General features: G+C 48.2%; 2 protein-coding genes across 6 annotated transcripts in view; one reads left to right on the top strand and one right to left on the bottom strand.

Moving 5' to 3' along the window:
* The window catches only part of IGF2BP1 (insulin like growth factor 2 mRNA binding protein 1), a 62,365-nt gene extending 46,912 nt beyond the window's left edge, over window positions 1–15,453 (top strand). The window contains exons 10-15 of the mRNA XM_037886655.2: window positions 967–1,089; window positions 1,969–2,085; window positions 2,916–2,990; window positions 3,984–4,115; window positions 4,791–4,904; window positions 6,262–15,453. Of these exons, the coding sequence (XP_037742583.1) occupies window positions 967–1,089; window positions 1,969–2,085; window positions 2,916–2,990; window positions 3,984–4,115; window positions 4,791–4,904; window positions 6,262–6,354 (654 nt within the window). The 3' untranslated portion in view covers window positions 6,355–15,453. The remainder of the gene's footprint in view (window positions 1–966; window positions 1,090–1,968; window positions 2,086–2,915; window positions 2,991–3,983; window positions 4,116–4,790; window positions 4,905–6,261) is intronic.
* A 3,301-nt stretch (window positions 15,454–18,754) lies between these two features.
* The window catches only part of LOC102940015 (beta-1,4 N-acetylgalactosaminyltransferase 2), a 34,020-nt gene continuing 27,632 nt past the window's right edge, over window positions 18,755–25,142 (bottom strand). For all 5 annotated transcript variants that reach the window (XM_037886658.2, XM_043536743.1, XM_043536741.1 and 2 more), the window contains 2 exons: window positions 24,684–24,903; window positions 18,755–20,126 (listed from right to left, as the gene is read on the bottom strand). In XM_037886658.2, the coding sequence (XP_037742586.1) occupies window positions 19,915–20,126; window positions 24,684–24,903 (432 nt within the window). In that variant the 3' untranslated portion in view covers window positions 18,755–19,914. The remainder of the gene's footprint in view (window positions 20,127–24,683; window positions 24,904–25,142) is intronic.

The following is a 25,142-nucleotide window of genomic DNA, read 5'->3' as shown; positions in this document are numbered from 1 at the left end:
CCCGCCTTGGGACACCAAGGCTTGGTGTCTCTCTCCCCTGGCCGTGGAGCCGAGGAGCAGCCTGCCACTGGGGAGAAAACCGGGTGTGTGCACCGAGCAGTGCCGGCATGGGCCGCATGGGTGAGCCTGGCATGTCACCACTGTCTCTGCCAGCGGGGGTCTCCCAGGACGGCGGACAGTCTCCCAGCCGCCCCTGGCAGCTTGTTACACTGCTGGACCGTCCCTACAGAGCGGGGCGGCCAAACGTACTGACCGCCCAAGCCGCACACAGCAATTTGAGAGCCAGGGTGCGCCTGCAGGACTTGGAGCTTCAGCTGCACGGGGCACGCCTACATGGGCTCGCGGGGTCATGTGCCTCCTACCCAGATTTTTTCCAGGGTTTGCTGGCTCCACTCAGTCACGTGGTGCAGCTGGGCGCCCTCCCTGCGTGGCGAAACAGCTGGGAGCTGCAGGGAGGGGGCTGCTGCTCAAGCTGTTTAAATTGTTGTCCCCCCTCTCCCTGTCCCCCCTCCCCCCCACACACACTCTCAGCAGGCACCAGTTGTCTCCGGCAGTAGCCTCTAGCCCGACCACCCTGCTGCGGGGCAGAACCCCCGAGTGCCCCTCCCCCACCCCCACCCCCAGTCTAGTAGATAGAGAATGGGGGGGTCGGGGGTGGGGGGGCTCCGGGAGCTGCACTTTATCTATAAAAGAGTCTGGCTACCCCTGCTATAGTGAGTCACCCAGCTGTGTTATCATCTGTTCCTGCTCTTTGGGGGTTGATGACCATTTAGTTCTCCAGAGTTCCCGGGTTCAGTCCCTGATGCTCACGACACCCCCTCCCCAGGGGCGCAGAGTAACACAGACAGCGTCTAGCCTGATGGGGCTCTGATCTCAGTTGGAGGCCACCGTAGTTGCTGCTGTGACCCCAATAACAACATGCCTGTGTTTCCCTCCCCGTCTTATCCGTGTCTTTCCTTCTCTCAGCTACAGTCTCATCTGATCCCCGGCCTTAACCTGGCTGCTGTCGGACTCTTCCCGGCTTCTTCCAACGCGGTGCCACCTCCTCCAAGCAGCATCTCCGGGGCAGCTCCATATAACTCCTTCATGGTAGGCGGATGCCATGGTTGCTTGAATCAATCCCGCTTGTTTAGGGAGAGTGGCTCCTGGGTGGGGAAGGGGGGAACGGGACTGGACGTGCTCTGGCTTGCTGCTCAGATGATGATTCTCGAAGCCCTGTGTCTGTGATCCCGGCCTGGTTTTATTCTACACAGAGATGGGCTTGGGTTGCCTGGTTTTACATGCCCAGAATTTGGAGTGCTCCTATCTGAGACATGGGTTGAACTCCAGTCTCGTGGCTCTTGGGCATGCTGTAGCAGGCATGGACTCCCTTGTAGCTCGGGTGCCCGGTCTGGAGATCTCCTTCGAAAAGGGACGAAACTGGTATGTTTGGCCTCTGTGCTTTCCTTGTAACACGGCAAGTGGCTCCAGTTGGCTGCGGCACACCTGGGACGTGAGACGAAAGGCAGACCCCCCTCCCAAGAAGAGAACATGAAGGACCCCCAGCCACTGGATCCCCGGGGCTCCCTGCAACCAGGGAAATGGCTGTATGGATCCAGCTCTTACGAAGTGCAAATCGCGGGCTGAGTGTCTGTGATTGTGTCTCCCTCTAGTGGCGACCGACACAGACAAGAGCCCACTACCAATTCGTGGTTAGGTCTCCTCCCGGAAGGTGCTGTATGCTTTCAGCCCCTTGCAGGAGTAGACCGTCGCTGTTGAAGGTCCCGGGCTTGATCCCTGCTGTCACCCAGGTTGTCTGTCTGCAGTGAGCCCAAGCCGCAGACAGACGGTCCATGGATCCTGAGGACACGCACTGCCCATTTAGCAGCCCCGCTGGCTTTGTGCCCATTACGTTAGGCAGTTTGCTTTGTTTGGATCCGTCCAATTTAATTTGACCCTTAATGGTAATACTGAGCATTCTGCCCGCAGCCCCCAGAGCAAGAGACGGTGCACGTCTTCATCCCTGCTCAGGCAGTCGGCGCGATCATCGGCAAGAAAGGCCAGCACATTAAACAGCTCTCCCGATTTGCGAGCGCCTCCATCAAGGTAGCCTTCCCAAGGCGGCTTTGCGGTCGCCACATACGGTATTTCCCGTTAGTAAGTAAAATGCAACCGGCTGCAAGGAAGGCAGCCAGTGGTCCGGTGATCCCGATGAGCCCTTCTGACAGGTTAGCTCTGAGCAAACAGCTGGACATACTTTTAGTGCTGGCGGGGGAAAAAAGCTGGCCCGGCAGCTCTGAAGGTTTCTCCCTGGACCAGATGCAGCACCACTACGTGCTTCCCCCAGCACACACGCTGCCTTCGTTTTCAGTCCCCACCGTCCATCCAGTCCTTGGCCTCGGCTGAGTCCCGCTGGCATGGTGGTGATTTCTGTGATGTGGACACTTTGTTGGCTGGGAGCTGGGCTGAGATCTGGCAAACTCGTTGCATGTAGATTTCTGGAGAGCTACCAGATGGCAATGGGTTGCCCTCTCTGTTCTTTGCCAGCCTATAGTAGCAGACCAAAGGCTTTGTGGCCAGAAGCAACCCAGTCCTGCCTGGCTTAAGTATAATTCCCAGCGATTTTTTTTTTTCAGTTGACTGTCTCTGCTTGTCTTTCTTATGCCCCTTGAGCTGGATAACTCGGGAGGCGATTCAGTTTAGAACCCCACACCCCTCCCTCCCCAATCCTACCGTGATTTTATATCCGGGCGGAAATTCGCTAGCATGGCTCGCCCTGCGTGCTTGGTGTTCTCAAGACTGGGATCTCCTGCCATTTCATTTTGTTTAAAAGACTAGAATAACAATAGCAAGCTGGGCATGGGGCGGGGAGGAAACCACCTGCCCCCTAATGCTTTCCTCTCCTGTGTTAAAATTGTCTCCCTTCTCCCTTTCAGATCGCGCCACCCGAGACACCAGATTCCAAAGTGCGCATGGTTATAATCACTGGACCGCCAGAAGCTCAGTTCAAGGTTCCTTCTTCCATTACTACGATCCCCATAGGCCTTGTCTGCATGAGAATTTTAGCCCAGGGGGTAGCTGCCTTGGTGCAGAACCTTAGTGCCCATGGGACTTTCACCAGTGCAGCTCTCCCCAGCTTGAAACACGTGTGCAAACCCGCACCCTAGGGGTGGGCAATAATACGGATTACTTAGACTAGAGTTTTCAAATAGGTTAAGGGCTTGTTACAACGAGGACTGTGATCAAGCGTTTTCCATGTCCACTGATGGTAAGACAAGAAGTAATGGGCTTAATCTGCAGCAAGGGAGATTTAGGTTAGATACTAAGAAAAACTTTCTCATGATAAGGGTGGTTAAGCACTGGAAGAGGTAACCTAGGGCGGCTGTGGAACCCCCATCACTGGAAGTTTCTAAGAACAGGCTGGACAGACACCAGTCAGGGATGGTTTAGGTTCACTTGGTCCTGCCTCAGCTCAGGGGGCTGGACTAGATGACTGCTCAAGGTCCCTTCCATCCCTACATTTCTATGACTCTATGTAGAAACGGGTAAGAAGTTTGGGTAGGCATGCATTCTGGCACTGGCATTCCTGAGTGTAGTGTTGCGCCCTCTCTTACATGGGCACCCATCACCATTGTATTTGGGCAGCTTAATATTTTGTTTCTTGAGGCCTTTTTTTTTAATGCCCCTTAAAGCAGTGGTTCTCAGCCATTTCCTTACCGGGATCCCATTTTCTTTAGTGGGAGCCCGCTCCCATGGAAGCCCCCCAACACCTATTTGCCCACCCAGTTGAGAACCCCCAGCCTTAGAGAGCTGCATGACTGTATCAACAGGGCTTATCTCCCAGTTACTGTTCTAGCAATAGTGCAACCAGATCTCAGGTTGGTCTGGCCCCATCAATAACTTTGTGCCCCGAGACCAGAGGGAAAAAATCCCCAGGAGAAGTACTACCTTGGATCCAGAGATCACAAGCAGAGTTTAACCACTTTCCCCAACCCCTCTCACAGGCACAAGGACGAATTTACGGCAAACTCAAGGAGGAAAACTTTTTTGGACCTAAAGAAGAAGTAAAGCTGGAGACGCACATTAGGGTCCCTGCTTCGGCCGCAGGGCGAGTTATCGGAAAAGGAGGCAAAACTGTAAGTGAAAGCAAGGAGAAAGAGAGAATCAGGGAGACAGGGTTAGGAGCCTGGTTCATCCTCAGCTGTGGAAGCTTTTGAAGATTGGCTATCATGGCTAGGAAGCAGTCACTGCGGGAGGAGAGGAGGGGATGCTGTGAGGCAGATCTGGGTCAAGACTATTGCTTGGAGGGTTTTTTTTGCTGGTGCTTCTGTTTCCCAGCTCCTCTGCTGACCTGGCAGGGGATTGTTCTCCTCCCTTGGCCCACATACCAGTGTGGAAGGCAGGAGGGTCAGGTCAGGAGCAAGGAAGAAACAGCTGGTAACCCACAGGACAGGATGGAGCAAGGGCCGGGCCACAGAGGAGGCGGGGCTATCTCAAGATCCAAGGTTCAATTGCTGCTCCCCTGGACACGTATCAAAGCAGAGAGGAGGTCGTCGGCGAAGGCAGCCTGTGAGCATCCTTGATTTCACAAGCTAGGCCTGGTTACTGTCCTCCTGTGAGGTGGGCAGCTCTCACACACTCTGAGCTCCCATGCAAAGCCCAGCATGGTGGGTGGGAGTGATTTTTTAAAAATGATTATAATTTTTTTGCCAGCTGTAGAAATGCAAAATCTGGGGGGCAGGTTTTTGGTTTTTAAATTCTTCTTCCTGAAATGGTGCAGTAACCGGGTGGGCTCTGCTGCTTTCCTGTAGGTCAACGAACTGCAGAACCTGACGGCAGCAGAGGTGGTGGTGCCGCGGGACCAGACGCCTGATGAGAACGAGCAAGTCATTGTAAAAATCATTGGACACTTCTATGCCAGCCAGGTACGGAGACTGGAATCTCTCCCTGGGCAGGGCTTGTGCTGGGAGGGAGGAGGGGAAGAGGAGAGAACATGGGAGGCAGATGGGAACTTGTAAACTTGCATCCACCATCACTGAGGGGAGAGGACAGGGTAGTCTGTGGTCCTACAATTGGAGAGACCTACCACCAGCAGGGAGAATCCCTGAGCCTCAAGAGAGGCTAAGCCCAGAAGAGACAAGTTCCTACAGAAATGAATTGATATTAGTTATGAACTTTGCACGACCCCCGAGTTCTCATTTTTTCTCTGCCACTAACTCCCTGTGGGACCGTGAGCAGTTTGCATCCCCACTCTGTGCCTCAGTTTCCCCATCTGTAAAACGGAGATAATGGAACCTAGCTGCAGAGTTTTTTGAGGCTTAGCTCAGTCATGGTTGTAAAGTGCTTTGGAGATCCTCCGCTGGAAGGCGCCAAAGAAAGGGCGAGAATTTTTACTAGACTTGTTTATTTAATATTGTATTAGGAGAGGCCCCAGAGGGTCCGATCACGATCGAGGTCCCCTTCTGCCGAGCACTGTGCAACCAATGGGCTGGACATGGTCTCAGCCCCAAAGAGCTAGCCCAGAGCCTGCACCCACTCCCGAACCCCAACCCCCTGTCCCAGCCCAGTGAAAGTGTGTTAGGGTGAGGGAGAGCGAGCGGTGCGGGGATGGAGTTGAGCGAGGCAGGGCCTCAGGGAAGGGGCAGGGTAGATCCTGGGTTGCCCTTAAATTCAAAAAGTGATCTTGGGCATAAGGTTGGAGACCACTGGATTAAAGTATATTACGTTCCAAACTGCAATCACAACAAACACACACACAGACAGACACACACTCTCTCTCTCTCTCTCTCCTGCTGTACAACTATAGCAGCCAGGATCACCGCCCCATTGTGCTAGGTGCTGTACAGACGTAGAGTGAGAGACAGCCCCTGCTCTGCCCCAGAACTTAGTCTAAATCAGGGGTTCTCAGACTTCATTGTACCAGGACCCCCTTCTGACAACAAAAATTACGACACAACCCCAGGCGGGGGGACTGACGCCTGAGCCCTGACACCCAGGGCTGAAGCCCTCGGGCTTCGGTCCCGGGCGGTGGGTTTTGGGCTTAGGCTTCAGCCCTGGGCCCCAGGAAGTCTAACGCCAACCCTGATGACTCCATTAAAATGGGGTTTTGACCCACTTTGGGGTCCTGACTCACAGTTTGAGAACCACTGGTCTAAATAGATAAAAGGTGGGGCGGAGAGCGATGAAGTGCACTGAGGCAGGTCTTCGAATGCCCAGTCCCGCCTTCTGAGCGCTCGACCACACTGCCTATTGCTAACTCCGCCCCGGCTCCTCTTCTCCCAGATGGCGCAGCGCAAGATACGCGATATCCTGGCCCAGGTGAAACAGCAGCATCAGAAGGGACAGAGCGGCCAGACGCAAGCGCGGCGGAAATAAGAGCGGCTAGCGCGCAACGACTGTGACAAAAAGTGGAAAACGAATGAGTCGATGCCGGGCTTAAGAGTGGCTGGGAATCAGTTACCGTAGACAGACGATGATTTTTCATGACCAGATTGAGATTAAAAGGCAGTTTGATTGGCTTCCAAGGCAGATGCCTACATTTAAAAAACAAAAAAAAAAACAAAAAAAAAAAACTTGATCAATTAGCTAAACAATCTCTAGGCCGCAAAGGCTGCTTAAATGAGGCAACATGTGCTGTGGTGTGTCACCCCCCCCAACACCCTCTTGCTGCTGTGATTGGCCAGCGCCTAGCAACGGAGGTTCCACCATCCCTTGCCGCAGCGCTGCAGTGAATCTAGCGCGTAGCAATTAAAATTGGAAACAGTCCGTCCCCCTCCCGCCACCCTGCACTGCAGCAGATGCAACCTAGATGCTCATTTAAGTTGACTTTTGCGGGCCAGTCCAGGGTGCTGCTTTCTGGCCATCACGTTACACGTAGAAATCAGACTGATTTAAAAAAAAAAAAAAAGGAAAAAAAAAAATCCTAGAGCAAAGTAACTTTTCTTAGTGCTGATTTTAGAAATTCCAGCAGATAGGATGGTTCCTACTCTCCTACTCCCATTCACAATAAAATCCAGCATGGGTGAAGGTCTTAGAACAAAATGGACTTGGATAACACGGGAACCCTGCACTTAGAATATCTGAGAACGTGATGGAGGAGAGAAAACTCTTCCATTGTGTATCAAACTCAGTGCAATGACTTTGCAAAGCCTTATAAGACAGGAGAGCAGCTATTTTTTCCAGGATGTATGTTTGTTTGTTTGTTTGTTTTTGGTTTTTGTTTTTTTTTTAAATTAAGCCTATGAAATGATTGCAGAATTGGGGAGAAATGCCAAGGCTAACCTAGCACAGGCAAACCTAAACAGTAACCTTTCTGGGTGATCAGCACTGGAAAGAACCAGGCATGATGCCCCATCCTACCAAGCGACATTATTCACAAGAATGAAATCACCTGAGGTCCCTCCCTCTTTTAAACAATGAACCCCCGCCCCCCCAAAAAAATTGCTTTGTAGGAAATATGATTAAACCTTCCTCTATTTAATAATCATCTTATTTTTTTTAAAAAGACTAAGGCCAGGATTTTTAACCAACCCCGAGAGTGTCAGGTGTTCAACTGAAGGCAGGGCTTCACACCTCAAGAGAGGCCAAAAACTGGAAGCTCCTACAGAAATGAATGGACAGGCTCACGCCTGGGAGGCAGTACTGTCTAGTGGATAGATCGCCGCACTAAGACAGGACACTTGTATTCTCAACCAGGGGTCCGGGGCGCTCTAGGGGGCAGCGAGCAGGTTTCAGGGGTCCGCCGAGCAGGTTTCAGGGGTCCGCCAAGCAGGGCCAGCGTTAGACTTGCTGGGGCCCAGAGTGGAAAGCCAAAGTCCCACCACATGGGGCAGAAGCCTGGTGCCCTGAGCCCCACCACTTGGGGCTGAAGCCGAAGCCTGAGCAACTTAGCTTCATGGGGCCCCCTGTGCCCTGCTTGTTACACCCTAACACGAGCCTTGGATTTCATATGCAGAAAACCAGTTGTTGTGGCACAGGTGGGCCATGGAGTTTTTATAGCATGTTGAGGGGGCCTAGAAAGAAAAAGGGTGAGAACCCCTGTTCTATTCCCCACTCTGCCAGTAGCCTGGTGGGTGTTCTTGGGGAAGTGTTTGTGCCTCAGTTTCCCCATCTACAAATGGGGATAATGATGCTTACCTCCTCTTGTAAATGCTTTGACATCTACTGCTGATAAAATCTAGGTATTAGTATTATTATCATCAGGCACCTGCTCACCTCACTGCAGACAGCAGGTATCCCACGGGATTTGAGCACCCAGTTCCTACTGGCCTCTGAAAATTGCAGCCTAAACAGAAAAGGATAGAATCTTTGAAAACACCCAGGGAAGGTTTAGCAGCTAACTAGGAACAAGGACCCCAATTCAAATAAACTCTCCTGGGGTTATTTGTCTTTTACTTTTCCCTTTATTCTCTCTAGGTGGTGGGGGAATTCCTGAAATTCAGCACATTTAAACAAAAATAAAAATGTAAACCCGCAAGCAAAACTTTTCTGCAGTAAAAAATACCTTGTTTTCATGAGACAAAACCAAATATATACGTCAAAAGAATGTAATATGGTTACTGAATCCAGTCACTCTTATGTGGATTTTTATATTTTAAATATATTTTAATGATTTTTATATGAGTATTTGGAAGGGACAGTAACTGCTGTGATGGCATCTTAGACACAGGGCAAGGTCTCGTCTTCCCTAGGCATGGATCCCTCAAACTGGCTTAGCTGAAGGCAGCCTCTGACGTGCTGCTTTACCCTTCACCCATATAGCACTGAACCAGCTGGGATAGGCAGCCTTCAAGCCCAATCCTGCACCATTGAGGTCAGGTGGAAGTGACTTCAAGAGAAGCAGGAGGATTTATAGGGGTCAGCTCCTGCTCTCCGTGACTCCAGGGTAAATCCAGAGAAGCTCCATGGAAGTCTGTTGTTTAACTCAAGGTCTACAACTCTGCGCTCCGTAACGCCGGTGTAAAAGCAGAGTTAATTCCACGGGAGTCAGCGGGCCTGGCATTCCGTTGCCTTAGGCCCTTGTGCAATCGCATCAATGCGGCCGCTCTGACCTGGTAGCGTTTTACACCGATTCTGCCCTGACGTAAGAGTCTTCATGAAGTGCAGGGCAGTGGAGAATTGGGAGAAGCGGAGTATAACTGAGAACACCCTCTGCCTGTGTAGCCAGAGGATGGGTGGGATATTGGAATTCAGTGATCTATCTAGGCTCTGAGAAGCGAGCCGGGAACCACCCTTGCATTGATTTGTTTTTGTAGGGGAGACCAGACCTTTTGTTCTGCCGGTGCATTCCTTTGTACATCTTGCTTAGGTTACAGCTACACTGTAATCAGAGGTGTGACTGCAGCATGGGTTGGTGCGCCCAGCTAGCTTCAATCTAGCTAGCACAGCTAAAAATAGCAGTGAGATTCAGTGGCACAGGCTAGCAATGCAAGTACGTACCAAGGGTGACCACACTGAAGTCCACGGCCCCCTATCTTCATTGCTCTTTTTCATCATGCTAGCTAGATCGATGCTAGCCCAGGTCTGGCTACATAAGCTGCTATCGCATACGGTAGACGTAGCCTGAGTTATGACCGTCTTTGAATTTGGATTACGCAGCTGCAGGGATGCTTGCTAGCTTTGATAAAGGGAACATACAAGCAGTTACTGTCCTTTAAACATTGCAACAACAAGATGTGGGGAAAGTCAGGTATTGCTGTGTGTTTTAGCAACAAGGAGAAAAAAAAAAGGTAAGAAAAGAAAAGAAAAAAAGCTACCTCAAGGTATGAAGTTACCTCAGCCATTGTTTTTTGTTTTGTTTTTGGGGCTTGCTGATATTTTATATAAAAGCTGATAGTCTTGAATATTTTATTTTTTTAATGAAAAGAGAAGTTACGTTTCATAATTTCTTATGAGCCAGGAGTTATGTGCAGGTAACAGAGTGTTATGAGCTCTCTATTGAGAACGACAGAAATTTCAGACATAGTGGAAAAGATGGCAGCAGCTAATTTTTGGCCTTTTAAAGCGGGGTGGTTAATTTCACCGTGATGCAAGAGTGATTGGCTGTAGAAATTCATCAAGGATTTTGATTGTTAGAACCCACCAACTTTTTGATTAGGATTTTTCTTTTCTTTTTTTAATCTAGCCCTTGGAATAAAGTCCACGCTTAACCCAACTCTTATCAGGTCCCCAAACTGTTAACATTTCACGAAAGGGAAAGAGAGTAGAATGGATTTGCTATCAAGCAATAATTCCTAGCCATTGAAATCAGCAATGAAATATGTCATGCGGAGGGGCTGGCTGGTATGTTTCATGAATTGGCCCGCTGTGTGGTAATTCCAAGTAATCTAAATACTTCACTAACCAACCCAAATGGATCCGCCTCTTGTATCTAAATAGGCAGCGTCAGACCATCTTCTCCACTATGGTGCTTTAAGTATTTTACAGAGATTGCCTCAGTTTTACCGAGGATAAACAAATAATTAAAAAGAGAGAGAGAAATGGGAGCTGAAATTTTATACATGCAGACAGCAAGGAAAAAAAATAAAGAGAGAGAGATGTGAACCCAGCTATCACTATTAGAAAGGTTCACATTTTTAATCACATCTTGCTACTTTTTTATTGTACCTGCAGGAATTAACCCTTTTTTTAGAATGTCATGTTAAAAGATCCGTGGTGGTAAAATCAATTCTAAAGAGGCTGAACCTGCGTCCCGTGCCCCCAAAACTCAGTGGGAATTCTGGGTGCGTGAAGAACGCTGGATTGAGCCCCTAAATGTTTGCAGCTTTAAAGAAGTAATGACCCTTTTTCTGTAGAGACAGGAAATGTCAAACAAACAAACCAGGAGTTAAAAATCCCCCTTGAATGGGTGACACGTTCCAAAGCGCAAGTGAGGAGAAAGCAGGATGCTAATTCTCCTTTTTACCTCTGGAAGGTTTGGGTAGTCAAGGCTTTCATTTCTGACTCCTTACACCTGTCTCCTCTGAGGGCAGAAGGTTACAAGACATGTGGTAGGAAAGAAGTGGAATAGATTTCAGGTTGATGCAGTTGATTTGATTTTTTTTTTCTTTTAACTACATTTGTCATCTTGTCCTATGAAAAACGGTTTCCTACTTCTTTAAATCTCTGGCTCGCTACTTTTTACAGACTTTCACAGAACAGTTTATTCAGACATCGGTGAATTGTATTTTCCAACAGCAAGCATTTTTGATAACTGGTTCAAACTGTATCATCGAGAGAAAAAACAGACAAACCCACAGTACTGTAAATCTGATTGTTGCAGTGTTCTATTGAGGGGGTCCTGCCACTTACCCAGAGTTTGATTATTCAGTGGAAACCTCTGGTATTTTCCATAATACAGGCCTAGCCCCATAAAACGTTCAGAAGCATTGCACCATTTTAATACTGTTTCTGTGTGCTCAAGGGGGCATCTTTGTCACCGATCGGTTGTGATTACTCTGGTGCTAAGAGGCTGCTGGGATCAATGCTTTAGAAATAACATCGTTTCCATTAAGGAAGGCAGCATTGCCTAGTAGTTTCTGGGCAGGCCAGGGAGCTAGGATAGCCTGAGTTTGAATTCTGTTTCTACTCTGTGGACGTACGCAAATCACTTATCTCCTCCCTGAGGCCCTGATTCAGGAAAGCACTTGCACAGGCTTCAGTCCTATTGACTTTGATGGGACTTAGGCACCTGTTTAAGGAGTCAGAGAGAGCTAGGTCTCCCAGTGCAGAACTCTGCATAGCCGAGTTGCTTTGAGTATCAGTGAAGTTATTCCCCGTAAGCAACAGGCCTGTTCTGTGCAGATTCTTGTACTGTTCACCTACTGTAATTCTCTGGCACCAGCCTAGACGACAGAGAGCCCTTTGTATGGACCAGCTGCAAAGCCCAGCGAAGTCAATGGAAGGAGACTTGGCTGAGCTTTGACCCAGTCCGAAATGAATAACAAGTAAAAGGGATCTGATGATGCAAATAAATTTCTAGTCCACCAAGAATTAAAAAGAAACGTGAACAATCCCTCAACAGGCCTATTAAAGTTCAACAGGCACCAGAAGCCCTGGAGGCAAACCCTTGTTAAGTGGCAGGATCTTTAGGCTTGAAATCAAAAGGGAAGCATTACCAAGAGCATCATCCTCTGTAGAGCCAGCGCTGGCTTTGGACATGGTGAGGAGCAGAGAAATGCCTCGTCTCTTCTGAGCTGGCACCTCATTTTGATGATAGCAGAAGCAGCAGAGTTTCTCCAGCATGCACATTTCCTCGACTAAGGGAAATTGGTTGGTTTGGTTCCTGTAGATCCTTTTCAAAGGTCTGAAAACGTTCCCTGGGTTTTAAACTTGAGGGGAATAAAAAGTGGGACAGAATCTGGGTTCATTCCGGAGGACGGGGGAGGCTGTAATGCATTAGGTAGCTTCAAGGTGTAGAATTTAAATTAGGGAAGCAGTGCAGTCTAGTGGTTAGAAGACAGGCTTCTGTGCCCAGCGCTGTCGCTTGCTTTGTGGCTTAGGGGCAAAAAAAAAAAAAAAAAAAAAAAAATCCACTTCTCTGTGCCTCGGTTTACCCATCTGTGGAATGGGTATAATGATACCTACCTCACAGGGCTGTTGTGAGGATTAACAAATTAATCTTTTTGAAGCACTTTGCAATCCTCAGTGCCATATAGAGTGCAAAGTATTATTATTAGGAGTAACTAAAACAACACGATATTTTTTGGTTCACCTACCTAGCGCTATCATAATCTTGTCATGCCGTTCAGCAAGGGGTAGAAATGACTAAACCAGCATGCGCAGTTATTTTTCTCTTCTGAGCTCTGAACACTTTCTCGGCAATTAAAAACACATAGCTATGGTTGAGTAGCTATGGCGGATGATGTGCTCCTTTGCTGGGAGTGATAATTGCAACCTAACCAAACTGACATACTTGGAAGGTTTTTAAGGAGTTAAAAGAGACTCAAATTCAGTGTAAATATTAAAAAGAAACTGCCTCTAAGCTACATTTTATGTTTCCTGGGCATTAGATTTTGGTTTTGTTTTGGTTTTTTAGCAAGAAAAAACCCATAAACATTAGTAATATAGTATCAGAAAAGTCTTTTTTTTTTTTAATGTTTAGCTCCAAATATTTTGATGATTTTTAGATTCTGGGGAAAAAAATATCAGAAACGCAGACTTGGTATGAGACAGTTGAAGACTTTTTTTAATTTAATTTTTTTAAAAAACAAATACAGGATCTGCTTTACTGTTCCTGTGAAATGGGACACACATCATAGGCTTTTTAAAATTTTTTTGGAACTTTCTTCTTTTTTTTAAGCATACAGTAACGGAGAGGTTTTTTGGTTTTTTTTCTTTTTTTTTCTTTTTAATGAAATCGGTGCGGTCCTGTGAAACACATATGCTCCTGAGAGGGCACAGATAATGTTTTTGAAACTCTAATTCACTCTCTTCTCGAGACCGGTCTGGAAGGAATGAACAAATCAGTTGGCCTGTGAACATACCAGCAGTGCTACTGTTAATTTCAGCTGGGGTTTTGCTTGGAGGTGTAAAAGGAGTTGGGCGTCCAAATCCTACTAAGGAATCGAGGGCCAAAATTGTCAGAAGCGACTTGTAATTTTTTGGATGCTTCAATTACTGGGTGCCCAAGCTGGGACATTTTAAAGGAGACCCAGTTTTCAGAAGGCAGGGGCTCAGCACTATCTTAAAATCAGACCCCTTTCCAGTGTCAAGGTGAGTGACTTTTGAAAATATTGGCCCGGATGCCTAACTCCTTTGGAAATCGCAGCCTTAGTTCTGATCCAGAAGTCACTGGCAGTCAACAAAGACTGCAGTGGGCTTCAGATCAGGCCCTTACAGTATTGTTTAGAAAGAAAGAAATTCACCGTGATTCGGTTGAATCAGCCCTGCCCGCCCCCCCCGCCCCCTTTTTTTTAAATCGTAGTTTGTAAAATACAGAGCGAATGAAATAAGCGAGAGGCTCTCAAATCATTTTATTCCTGAGAACATGCAGGTGCTGCAAGCTTGAAATTTACATGTGCAAACTACCTCAAACCTTACAATAAGATTTGAATGATAGATGGGAGAGGATGGGCGTATCCACCCTGCAGCTTTGCCTAGGCTCAGAAATAAGCCCCGAACAGAACCTTTCCTCAGAGAAGGGTCTCCCTTCAACCTCCGCAGCGGTAGGTTTCCTGGAGGGAGAAGCGTGGTTGGGCAGTTTACTACCCCTCCCAGTCAGTGTGGGATCTTCTTGCTGGTGAAGCAGGAGAACAGATGATGCCTCCTCCTTTTCCACTACAGGCGTCTCGTTTCTAGGAATCTGACTAGGAAGCCTGCTTTGGTGCAATGGGAGCCTCTCTGGAGGGCGATGATTATCCCATCACCGTAAAATATAAGAGACCAGTCAATGTACGTCAGATCCCGCCAAACTCATGGGGATTTTGCCCCCGGGCACTCTCAAGAACCTCTGAAATCCAGTGCTGTGGCGGTTAAGACACACCCGGCGGCTGACCCTTTGGCTTCTGCTGCATCAGAGGTAGGGCTAAGGCTCTCCTCTGAAGGAGGGAGAAGGTGCCACCCCTCCACTCCCTAGAAGAGACCTGGTAGTAGAAGGTGGAGTAGCCTGCTGAGTCAAAACGACAGCAGGTTTGAGGGAGCCAGGGCCTGGGGAGGGTAGGACATACCAGCCATGGTGCCATTCGGGCCCCTGAGGTTCAGATAGACATCCGGCCGGAAGGGTGATAATCAGAACCCTTTAAAAGTCGGCCCATCCCTAATTTAAATATGCATTTGAACCCTGCTGCTTTATTGTACATTACAGAATTTTTAAAATTTTTGTTCAAGATTAATACCTCTCGGACATGCGGTCTGTTTGTGACATGGCAGGAGCGGCGGTGGGCAAAGCTGGGCCGTTTTTTAAACTGGCCTGTGGGAGGGGAGAAAAAGCCTGTTGCCTTCTCACCACAGAGGTGAGCATCCCCATTCCCAAAGGCAGCGGGGAAGGTGTAAACTGTGCAGTGTACCAGTTAAAGGAGCGGTGATCTTCAACAGTGAATGATTGAAGGGATGGTGTCAGGTGAACACAGGCCCACACTGTTGGTTTTATGACCCAAAAAGCAATATTTGGCCAAACTAGAACCATTTCCATGGATACTTTTTTAAATTAAAGATTTCTGTGGAAATTTGTATTTCCCCACCTGAAAACAGCAGCAAGTGTGCTGATTGGGAAGGAACTGAAAAATTAAATTAATTCTAAACAGCAGCCAAACAGACCACAGTGCAAAAAGGAAATCATTAATGGAACACAAATTAGATTCTTAGCTAAAATCGCTTTAGCTTTAAGGTCCTGGGAAATTAATAGGACTACACAGCCTACAAGTCAGGGCAGAGTGGGTCTTTACAAAATTATTTAGTGTGTGTTAAAAGAGTTAAGGAAGTTATGCTTTTTAACGATGCATCCAATTCATCCCAAAATAATCTCCCCTGCCTTTAAGGATGAATTTCTTCCCCATTTAAAAAAAAAAAGAAAAGACACTGTCCCTTTAATCAGATCTGTTCCAGTCAATTACAAAACCTACAGATCTGCAGTTTCACTCCACATTGATTAAACCCCTCCTCCCCTCTGTGAAGCCCCCAGCTATCCTTAAACAGCCCGTGCCCATGGAGTACGTTAGCTTCCTGCATGTCAAACAAGGGGACATGACCTTATATAACCAATTCATTTTTGTTTATCTACCTCTTAGTGACAATAGAATAAAATAGGTAGTGGCAACTCCACATGCTGTAGTGTAGAGGAAAAAATTACTCTTTTTCCAAAGAAAAAATGTTTTTAAAAAAAAAAATAATAGAATGTATGGGCTTTCTTTTCACTTTAATGTGTTCATTCGTTGTAAAAGTTCCAAACCTCAGCAGTGCTAAATTGTTCAGTTGTGACTAATTTTTTTAAAATGCTCAATATTCCATTACTTTTTTTCTTTTTCTTTTTAACTTTGATATTTACTTCTGTCAGCAGTACAACTTCTCTCCGCTCCTCTGTCTCAGCGGACGCTTTGTTCGTGTGATGACTGGTCACTTTCGCATAGACTGGCATTCAATTGCCATTCGGACCACATTGCGGCACCCAGATGGTATGCCTTTAAAGTGGGGAAGTATTTTTAAGTGGTGTGAAATCTGGATGATTCATTTTTACCAGTGCTCAGCGTGGGTTAACGATAAAGCAATCAGGGCTGGATTATAAAAGTAACAACCAAACAGGAATGGATTGTGTGACTAAAGTGACTTCTTCCATGATCATCTGAAGCTTAGGACAGTTCAATACACAGATGTGCATATAGAGAGGTAAAATTAATGCATATTGCAGTTATCCTGGTTTTGAAATCCCCAGTCAGCTGCCATGTTGTTCTGTACTCCCTCATGCTTGATATTGGGGGACATAGGGAATAGCTTGTCCACCTGATTGATTTATTCAAACAAGTGTGTGGAACAAAGTGCTGCTTTCCCCCCGCCCCCGAGTCACTGATCCAATGCAATTTCAGACTATTCATCGAAAAGTTGTACTTGACTGTAATGATATTTTTCCTCCCTTCGGTTGATTGTTTATTTTCTCTCTACTCCCCTTTCCCCTTCTGCTCCATGTTCTTTACCTTGTACTTTTGTGAGGCAGGTTAGTTGGCTCAGATCTGGAGTTGTGATTGTGGATGGACGTGGGCTCCATTTTTCTTCCAGCTAGGTTTTGCCACAAACCGCTTTACTCCACTGTTTCATTTTTAAAAATAAAGCAAAAAAAAAAAAAAAAATTATACTGCACCTGTGTGTGTTTATCTCCATTCTTAGGAGAAACAAAGAGGTCAGCGATGCTGAGGCGTGGATGGGTGGGTGCTGATATAACTCAAGGCACGGACTTAGCAGACCTGCATGCCTCACACTGTCACAGATGCCTCACTGGACTCTCTGCAGCATTACAGCTTTGTTACTGAATACAGTATACTCCTGATTATCTGAACAGCATACAATTTCTATTCCCCGATGTGGTCCTCAGGCCAAAAAGTTTGCCCACCCCTGACTTAAGCACCTTGCTGAAGCTCAGCCTAGATGTAACACCTTACGTGAAGACCATTGTAGAACATTTCATTGCAGCGGAACAAGTAACTCACCAAATGTATCTGACAAATGTAGCCTCTCCTTGCTTTTGGCTCAGACACAAATAGTTAAATGATTTCCTTTCATTAAATGCTTATTTGAGAGTGATGAATTTGGGGATTGCTCCTGCTTTGAGCAGGGGGTTGGACTAGATGACCTCCTGAGGTTCCTTCCAACCCTGATATTCTATGATTCTGACTCGGATTTGATTTAGCCCGTCAGGAATTGGGATAATTGAGAGGGCAGGTGTCATTCAGCAGCCTTCCACATGGCAGCCTCCTTGCTGTCCAGGCCAGGGGTCTCTGCTCTGCCCTGCTCACCCGCTCCCATGACAGTGGGGCTGCAGAGCGTTCCTGGCACGGGCCAGGGCCACCCGATCCCTGCAGGTGGAAGATGCAGGGCAGAGCAGAATCCCCTGGCCAGTATTGTGCTGTGCCAGGACTGCAGCCTTCCCTGCACCATGCACCTGCAGGGATTGGCTCCACTCACCTGCTCCCATGACAGCAGGGCTGCAGAGACTCCCTGCACTGTGGCAGGAGCCATTCAGCAGCAACGTGACCTCCCTCACAGCTGGGAGCACAGCTGCATCCGAGTCCTGGCCAGCGCTCTCTTCTCTATTATATGCACCTCTTGATTTTCCTTATCTCCTCTTCCCCCTCTCCCCCCAAATGAGAGATGAGGAAGGGATTTAGATAATGCAGGGGTTCAGATGATAGGGTTTGGGGAGCAAACACTCTCAGAACAAAAGCTTAGCAGAGACTTTCCTGGACAGTGCCTAGCACCCTAAAGGGCCAGTCAGAGCTGGGATTTCCAGGTGCTACTGCAGTACAAAGAGAGAAGTGGCTAGTCAGTTGAGGGCCTGCTGTGGAAGGCATATTCAAGGGGCCCGGTTTTCAGAAAGCGCTGAGCACCCACTCTCTAAAAAAGTAGGACCTTTAGAAATGGAGCCTTCACTGGGTCACCCAAAGTCATTAGTCACTTTTCAAAACATTGGTGTTTCTGTGCCTTCCAAGAACATTAGTGTTGGCAAAAATTCAGACACTCATGGTCATCGAAGTTCTCCCACAGTAACGCTGCCTTTCTCCCACCCAGTCTTCTCCATCTAGATTGTAAGCTCCATAGGCAGAGATGGTCTCACACCATGCATATGTACAGAGTCTAGCAAAATGAGGCCCTAAATCTGTGATCTCGGTTGGAGCTCCAGTAATAAAGTGAATCCGAGGGACTGACCGTGGCAGCCATTCAAGTTTAAAAACTGGAGCAAGTAGGTACAGGATTCCTCCCTAACCGTATTAACTTAGTGCTTTGTATTCTGCTGCCACAACTAAAGCTGTCGATAGAATCGAGGTATCATTATGCACCTCAACTGTACTGCACAGCAGGACTCTCAGACAGCAGTACAGACCGGCTTTCAAGCAGGGCCCTTTTCTTTTTATGGTAGCTTTTAAAACACCCACCTTAAATACTTTTAAGAAGAACACTGCAGCATTGAGAATACACAATCTCTTACCTAATTATAAAAGGATAGTAAGTGTACTAAAAAATCCCTTTAATCACCATTATGTAGAAAGCTCTCAGTGTTACCACCGGGGGAGACAGAGCACAAAGAATTTCAGCTCTTGCGTGAATGGATAGAAGGACACTTCAGAACCACAAGGAAACTTTTCCTTTTAAGTCAATGTTCAACTCAAGATATTTTAATTATCCACATCACAACAGTGGTGTAAAGAAACCCTGATCACGGTAGGTGTTGTCCAATCATAACAGAGATAGCCCGTACCCCAGTGAGCTCACAGGGGCTCAGGACAGCCAGAGAGGAGCTAACAAAACAGCTGAGCAAAAATCAAAGCTAGGTCATTTGCCTAACCAATGTCAGAACATTTTATACCAAGGCCAAGTTCTCTCATCTTGTCAGAAATATGGGGCCATGATGCGTAAGACCAGTGGTCTGCTTGTGGCATTTACTTCTTGTCTCAGATTAGTATCCAGGTCCCACCACTGTGGTAATGGTGGGGTGTTTTTGATGCTGTGGTTAGCTGCCCCCTAGGAACGGAACTCCACCATTTCACATAGGCCACGAGCTAGCAGATGAAAAGAACTCAGATCACATGAATGTGGACTGCATTCAGGCAGGACAGTTAGAAGAGTTTGCATTTTCCTCCTCTTAAGTGAAAGCTTCTTAACTAAACCAGATTTCCAACATCCCCACTCCGGTCTTTAAGTAAGGAGTAACCATAAGAAGTTCTCAACAGATATTGCATAGGCAACATACTAACTCCAGTTAGGATAAACCAAGCACTTCAGTCTATACATGAAAGTCATTGTGCTTCTGGCACTCGACTTGAGAACACTCATTCCAGTTACTTTTCCAAGAAGGAAGTCACAACCTGGGCATTCCTGATAATCCGTTCAAATGCAGGAATAATGGGGAGTGCTACCAGATCAAATCAGTAGGAATTCTACCCCACACCCCTTCACTCTGCACTGGCTGGAAAGAACACAGTGCAGGGCCATGATGAATCTGGCTCATTATTAGCCAAACTGTCTCACCCTATAATCAGAGAAACTTTGCAACGAAGAAAACACCATTGCAAGGCCTGTAGCAGGACCCGAATGCAGAAAACACACATGACTCTGTTGTCCATTTCAAGTTTGGGCCAAGAGATTCCAGAATCCCAAATTCAGCCCATTAAAAAGTTTTTATAGAAAGATAGGTGCAAAAGGAAGGCATCCAGTGTGGCATAAATAAGGCAATTAGGCTGAAGCCCAAAGCGTACTCCTGCTGTGGGCATCAGGGAGGTTACCGTAGGAATTGCACACGGCAGGGTAAAAGGGTTATCCTGTTGAGTAGCATTTCAGTCGGTTTTTGAAGTAGTGCAAAGATAGCTTAAATTGCACCTGTGCTTTGGTGTTGGTCCGGAACCTTTTATATTGGTCTTCTACCTTAGTCAGGTTGGGATCAGATGCGGGATTATGTGCTTGGTGACCGATAGAAACATCAGTGCAGGAACCGACAAGCAAGATGCCCAGTCCATCCATGAAAAATTCTGGGGAAGAGAAAAAAAATGTAAAAGCAAAGTTAAGCGACTCTGCGTTTCCCCGAGAACGGCTGTGAAATTTACAAGGCTCTGTATGGTCCACTCAGGACTGAATCACTTCTCCATGTAAAGGAATTGAATCACGGGTCCTCTGGGTCTAAAACCAAGCTGCTACGACATGCCCTAGAGAACCAGGTCCAGTCACTTGTGGACACTAGCAGAATCAAAGCTCTGTGGGCATGTTTACACTGCAGTCAAGGTGTGACGGCAGCACGGAAAGCCAGACCTGTGCTAGCACGGCTAGAAATAGGAGCGTTAGATGCAGCAACCCAGGCTGTACTAGCATCCTGGGTATGTCCTCATGATGGTAGCCCCCTCCTGCCTATGCTCAGTATGGGGTTTGTAGACCCCATTACAGGGAGGAATCAGGGAAGTGTTGAGTCTGACCCCAGAAGGTGCAGCAGGGGAAGTCCCACAATGCATAGAGCCCAGAAGCAAAGCAAAGCACTGCACCCTACGATACCTGTGCGCTTACTCCATACGACGTCCCTGCCGTGTAAACATGCAGATCCATGCTGAAGCAGAAAACAGCTTACAGTGTATATGCAATTATTGGACACTGTCTAATATGCACAGATTCATGTGCAACAAGCCAGTGTGAATTAATACATAGTTACATTGATGACATCTTCATCATCTGGACCTGTGGGAAGGAGGCCCTTGAGGAATTCCACCAGGATTTCAACCATTTCCACCCCACCATCAACCTCCACCTGGACCAGTCCACACAAGAGGTCCACTTCCTGGTCACTACAGTGCTAATAAGCAATGGTCACATAAACACCACCCTATACTGGAAACCTACTGACCGCTATACTTACCTACATGCCTCCAGCTTTCATACAGACCACATCACACAATCCATTGTCTACAGCCAAACTCTAAGATACAACCACATTTGCTCCAATCCCTCAGACAAAGACAAACACCTACAGGATCTCTATCAAGTGTTCTTAAAACTACAATACTCACCTGCTGAAGTGAAGAAACAGATTGACAGAGCCAGAAGGGTACCCAGAAGTCACCTTCTAGAAGACAGGCCCAACAAAGAAAGTAACAGAATGCCACTAGCCGTCACCTTCAGCCCCCAACTAAAACCTCTCCAGCACATCATCAAGGATCTACAACCTATCCTGAAGGACGATCCCTCACTCTCACAGACCTTGGGAGACAGGCCAGTCCTCGCTTACAGACAGCCCCCCCAACCTCAAGCAGATACTCACCAGCAACAACACACCACACAACAAAAACACCAACCCAGGAACCAAACCATGCAACAAACCCCGATGCCAACTCTGTCCACATATCTATTCAAGGGACACCATCATAGGACCTAACCACATCAGCCACACCATCAGGGGCTTGTTCACCTACACATCTACCAATGTGTATATATGCCATCATGTGCCAGCAATGCCCCTCTGCCATGTACACTGGCCAAACCAGACAGTCTCTACGCAAAAGAATAAATGGACACAAATCTGACATCAGGAATTATAATATTCAAAAATCAGTAGGAATACACTTCAATCTCCCTGGTCACTCAATAACAGACTTAAAAGTGGCAATTCTTCAACAAAAAAAACTTCAAAAACAGACTCCAGTGTGAAACTGCAGAACTGGAATTAATTTGCAAACTGGACACCATCAAATTAGGCCTGAATAAAGACTGGGAGTGGTTCGGTCATTACAAAACCTAATTTCCCCCATACTAATTTCCCCCTACTCTTACTCACACCTTCTTGTCAATTGTTTGAAATGGGCCACTCTCATTACCACTACAAATGTGATTTTTCCTCCCTTGGTATCCTACAGTTAATTGAATTGTCTTGTTAGACTGACCTCCCACTTGGTAAGGCAACTCCCATCTTTTCATGTACCGTGTATTTACACCTGCCTACTGTATTTTCCAATCCATGCACCTGATGAAGTGGGTTCTAGCCCACGAAAGCTTATGCCCTAATAAATTTGTTAGCCTCTAAGGTGCCACAAGGACTCTTCGTTGTTTTTTTCTTGATTTCAAGGCAGCCAGGATTTTACCCCTGGCTTCAGTTCCTAGCTCTGCCGCTCACCTGCTTGGTGACCCTGGGCAAGTTACTTCACCTCTCTGGGCTTCCAATTCCCCTCCTGCCTCTCATCTAGTTTAGACTGCAAGTTCTTCAAAGCAGGGACTTCTCTTACTACATACTTATACAGCTCCTAGAGCAATGGGTCTCCAGTCTTTGTTGGCACACTATAGTAATACACATACAATCATGCATTGCACAAAGTTCGTTGTTAAAAGTATGGGTTATTAAACATCATTTAGCCTATTTTAAAGTTTAATGATTAAATGTTTTAAGAAAATCAAGAGCAGCTGCTAATGCTTTATTTCAAACATCCATTTAGTTTAGCTGTGAAACAGGGTGTCATAGGGAGACCTGGCCCTTTAAGGGGACTACCTAGGGCAGGGCTGGTCAAACTTTTTGGCCCAAGGGCCACATCGGAGTACGAAACTGTATGGAGGGCCGGATAGGGAAGGCTGTGCCCCCCCAAACAGCCTGGCCCCCACCCCCTATTCGCCCCCTCCCACTTCCCGCCCCCTGACTGTCCCCCTCAGAACCCTCGACCCATCCAACCCCTTCTGCTCCTTGTCCCCTGACTGCCCCCTCCTGGGACCCCCTGCCCCAAACCGCGCCCCCCCCAGGATCCCACCCCCTATCTAACCCCCTCCTGCTCCCTGTCCCGACTGCCCCGACCTATCCACACCACCACCCCTTGACAGGCCGCCCGGGACTCCCACCCCCTATCCAACCCCCCCGTTCCCCGCCCCCTGACCGCCCCATAACCTCCGCCCATCCAACTGCCCCCTGTTCCCTGACGCCCCCCCGGAACCCCCCACCCCTAACTGCCCCCTGCTCCCTGTCCCCTGAGTGCCCCCCAGGATCCCCTACCCAACTCCTTCACCACCCCTCGCGCGCCGCCGCTGCCCCCTCACCATGCCACTCAGCGGCAGGAGCTTGCAGCCCCACTGTCCGTGCAGCGGCATGGCTGTGCGTGTGGGGGGGTCTGGGGGTGAGCCTCCTGGGCCAGGAGCTCAGGGGCCAGACAGGACAGTCCCATGGGCTGGATGTGGCCTGCAGGCCATCGTTTGCCCACTTCTGCTCTACATGGGTCTGCCCTGGCTTCATCTTCTCACCTCCTTTTCGTTTCCTTCTCCTTTGCCTGAGCTAACCTTCTGGGCCCCACCTACCATGCAGATACACTTTAGTCCCTAAACACAGGGCTTTCTACATTCTTCATCTAATTAAAATTGAAGCATGTCTTTGCAGAGCATTAAGCAGAGAGCAGAACTCTCCGTGGATCCACGGTTACAGGCAGGTTGAATCTAACTTGCTGAAACACTTTAGGGTAGGATTTTCAAAGGAATTTAAGGGAGTTGAGCATCTAACCCAACCAGGCGTAGGATTTTAGGTCAGAAGATCTAAAAGTTCTTTACAAAAGTTAAGCATTATCACCTCTGTTTCATAGAAACCCCTCCCCTCCCAAGACTCAGAGACAGGATGGGACTTGCCCTCTACACTGCAGCTGGGAGGTGCAATTCCCTGCTCAGGGAGATTCACACACAATAGCGCCGATCAAGCTCACACACTGAAAAGAGCGCGGCCAAGGCCAGCCGCCCAAGTACAATCTGTTGGAGATCCTAGGTATGGACTTGGGAGGCCAGCCCAAGTTACAGGAGTGCTAGCTTGGTCAGAGCTACCACAGTTTCGTCTACCCGAGCTAGGAATGATACCTTCCAGCCACAGTGAGGATACCCCCACAGAGCCTACCAGAGAGCTGGGAATAGAACCCAGGCGTCCTAGTCCATGTTCTAACCCTGGGAGAGGCCCCTCAGCAGCATTAGTGAAAGCAGAGAGCTGGAAGCCCCAAGACTGAAACAAAGGAAGGAAAAAGACAAACATGATAGCGTGAGAGAAAGCTTCTGTGGGGCAAGCCACAAGCGGCCGACACCGAGAGCCAGGCCCGCCGACAGCAATTCCGGGCCCCAGGGCAGAACAGTCAATGGGCCCCCACAAACGCACAAGCCATGCCACCGTGGACGTGCTCCGCCTGACATTTGGACGGTGCTGCGCCTGCGCTGGCTGGTACCCAGTGAGCTGCTGGCTGCGCTGCTGGGCGCGCTCTTCTGGCCTGGCCAGGGCTTCCACATGCCCGCCCGGTGGAGTTGCCAACTGTCCAATTGCGCAACCCCAAAGACCCTTGCCCAGCCCCTGCCCCTTCTCTGAGGCCACGCCCCTGCCCTGCCCCTTCTCCATCCCCCCTCCCTCTGTCGCTCGCTCTCCGCCATGCTCACTCACTTTCACCAGGCTGGGGTTGGGGTGTGGGGTGCAGGCTATGGGAGGGAGTTTGGGTGTGGGACGTGGGCTCTAATCTCCCGGGCCCCTGGGCAATTGCCCCCCCCCGTCGGCGGCCCTGCCGAGAGCTTGCTTGCCTTCACTCGGAGAAAGAGAGTGTGTGGCTTACCTGAGTGAGCTACTCTTTGCAGAAGAGGGTCATAGCCGACGTGTCTGCTTTTGTCTGTATGGGCCAGGAAGAAGTTGACCACACCACTGGTGACCACGCAGTTGGGGAACCCTTCCAACTTGTGGAAGGAGCCGTATCTCAAATGCAGACAGCCGCTGTCGTCACCCTGATCATAGAGCAGCTGAAAACTGTAGGTGTTCCCATTCACACTGCCTCCAACCTGGAGAGCAAGACCATCACCCACATTTTTCAGTTATCGCTTTTCATTTCATGGCAGACTCAAAGCCTGGGCTAACATCCGCTGACATCAACAGAAGCTCTTCCATTGACTGGCCCAACCCCCTGAACATTGTTACTGTTCTGCACAGTGGGAATCTCAACATGAACAAGCCCCAGTTTACAATCGCTTCTAGGGTCTTGTGAGCTGCTGCTTGGAGCTCATTCCCTACGACATCACGT

Source organism: Chelonia mydas, chromosome 27, assembly GCF_015237465.2.
Source record: "Chelonia mydas isolate rCheMyd1 chromosome 27, rCheMyd1.pri.v2, whole genome shotgun sequence".
Taxonomy (NCBI): Eukaryota; Metazoa; Chordata; order Testudines; family Cheloniidae; genus Chelonia; species Chelonia mydas.
Note: the sequence above shows the minus strand (reverse complement) of the source record. Positions and strands in the feature narration are given on the sequence as shown.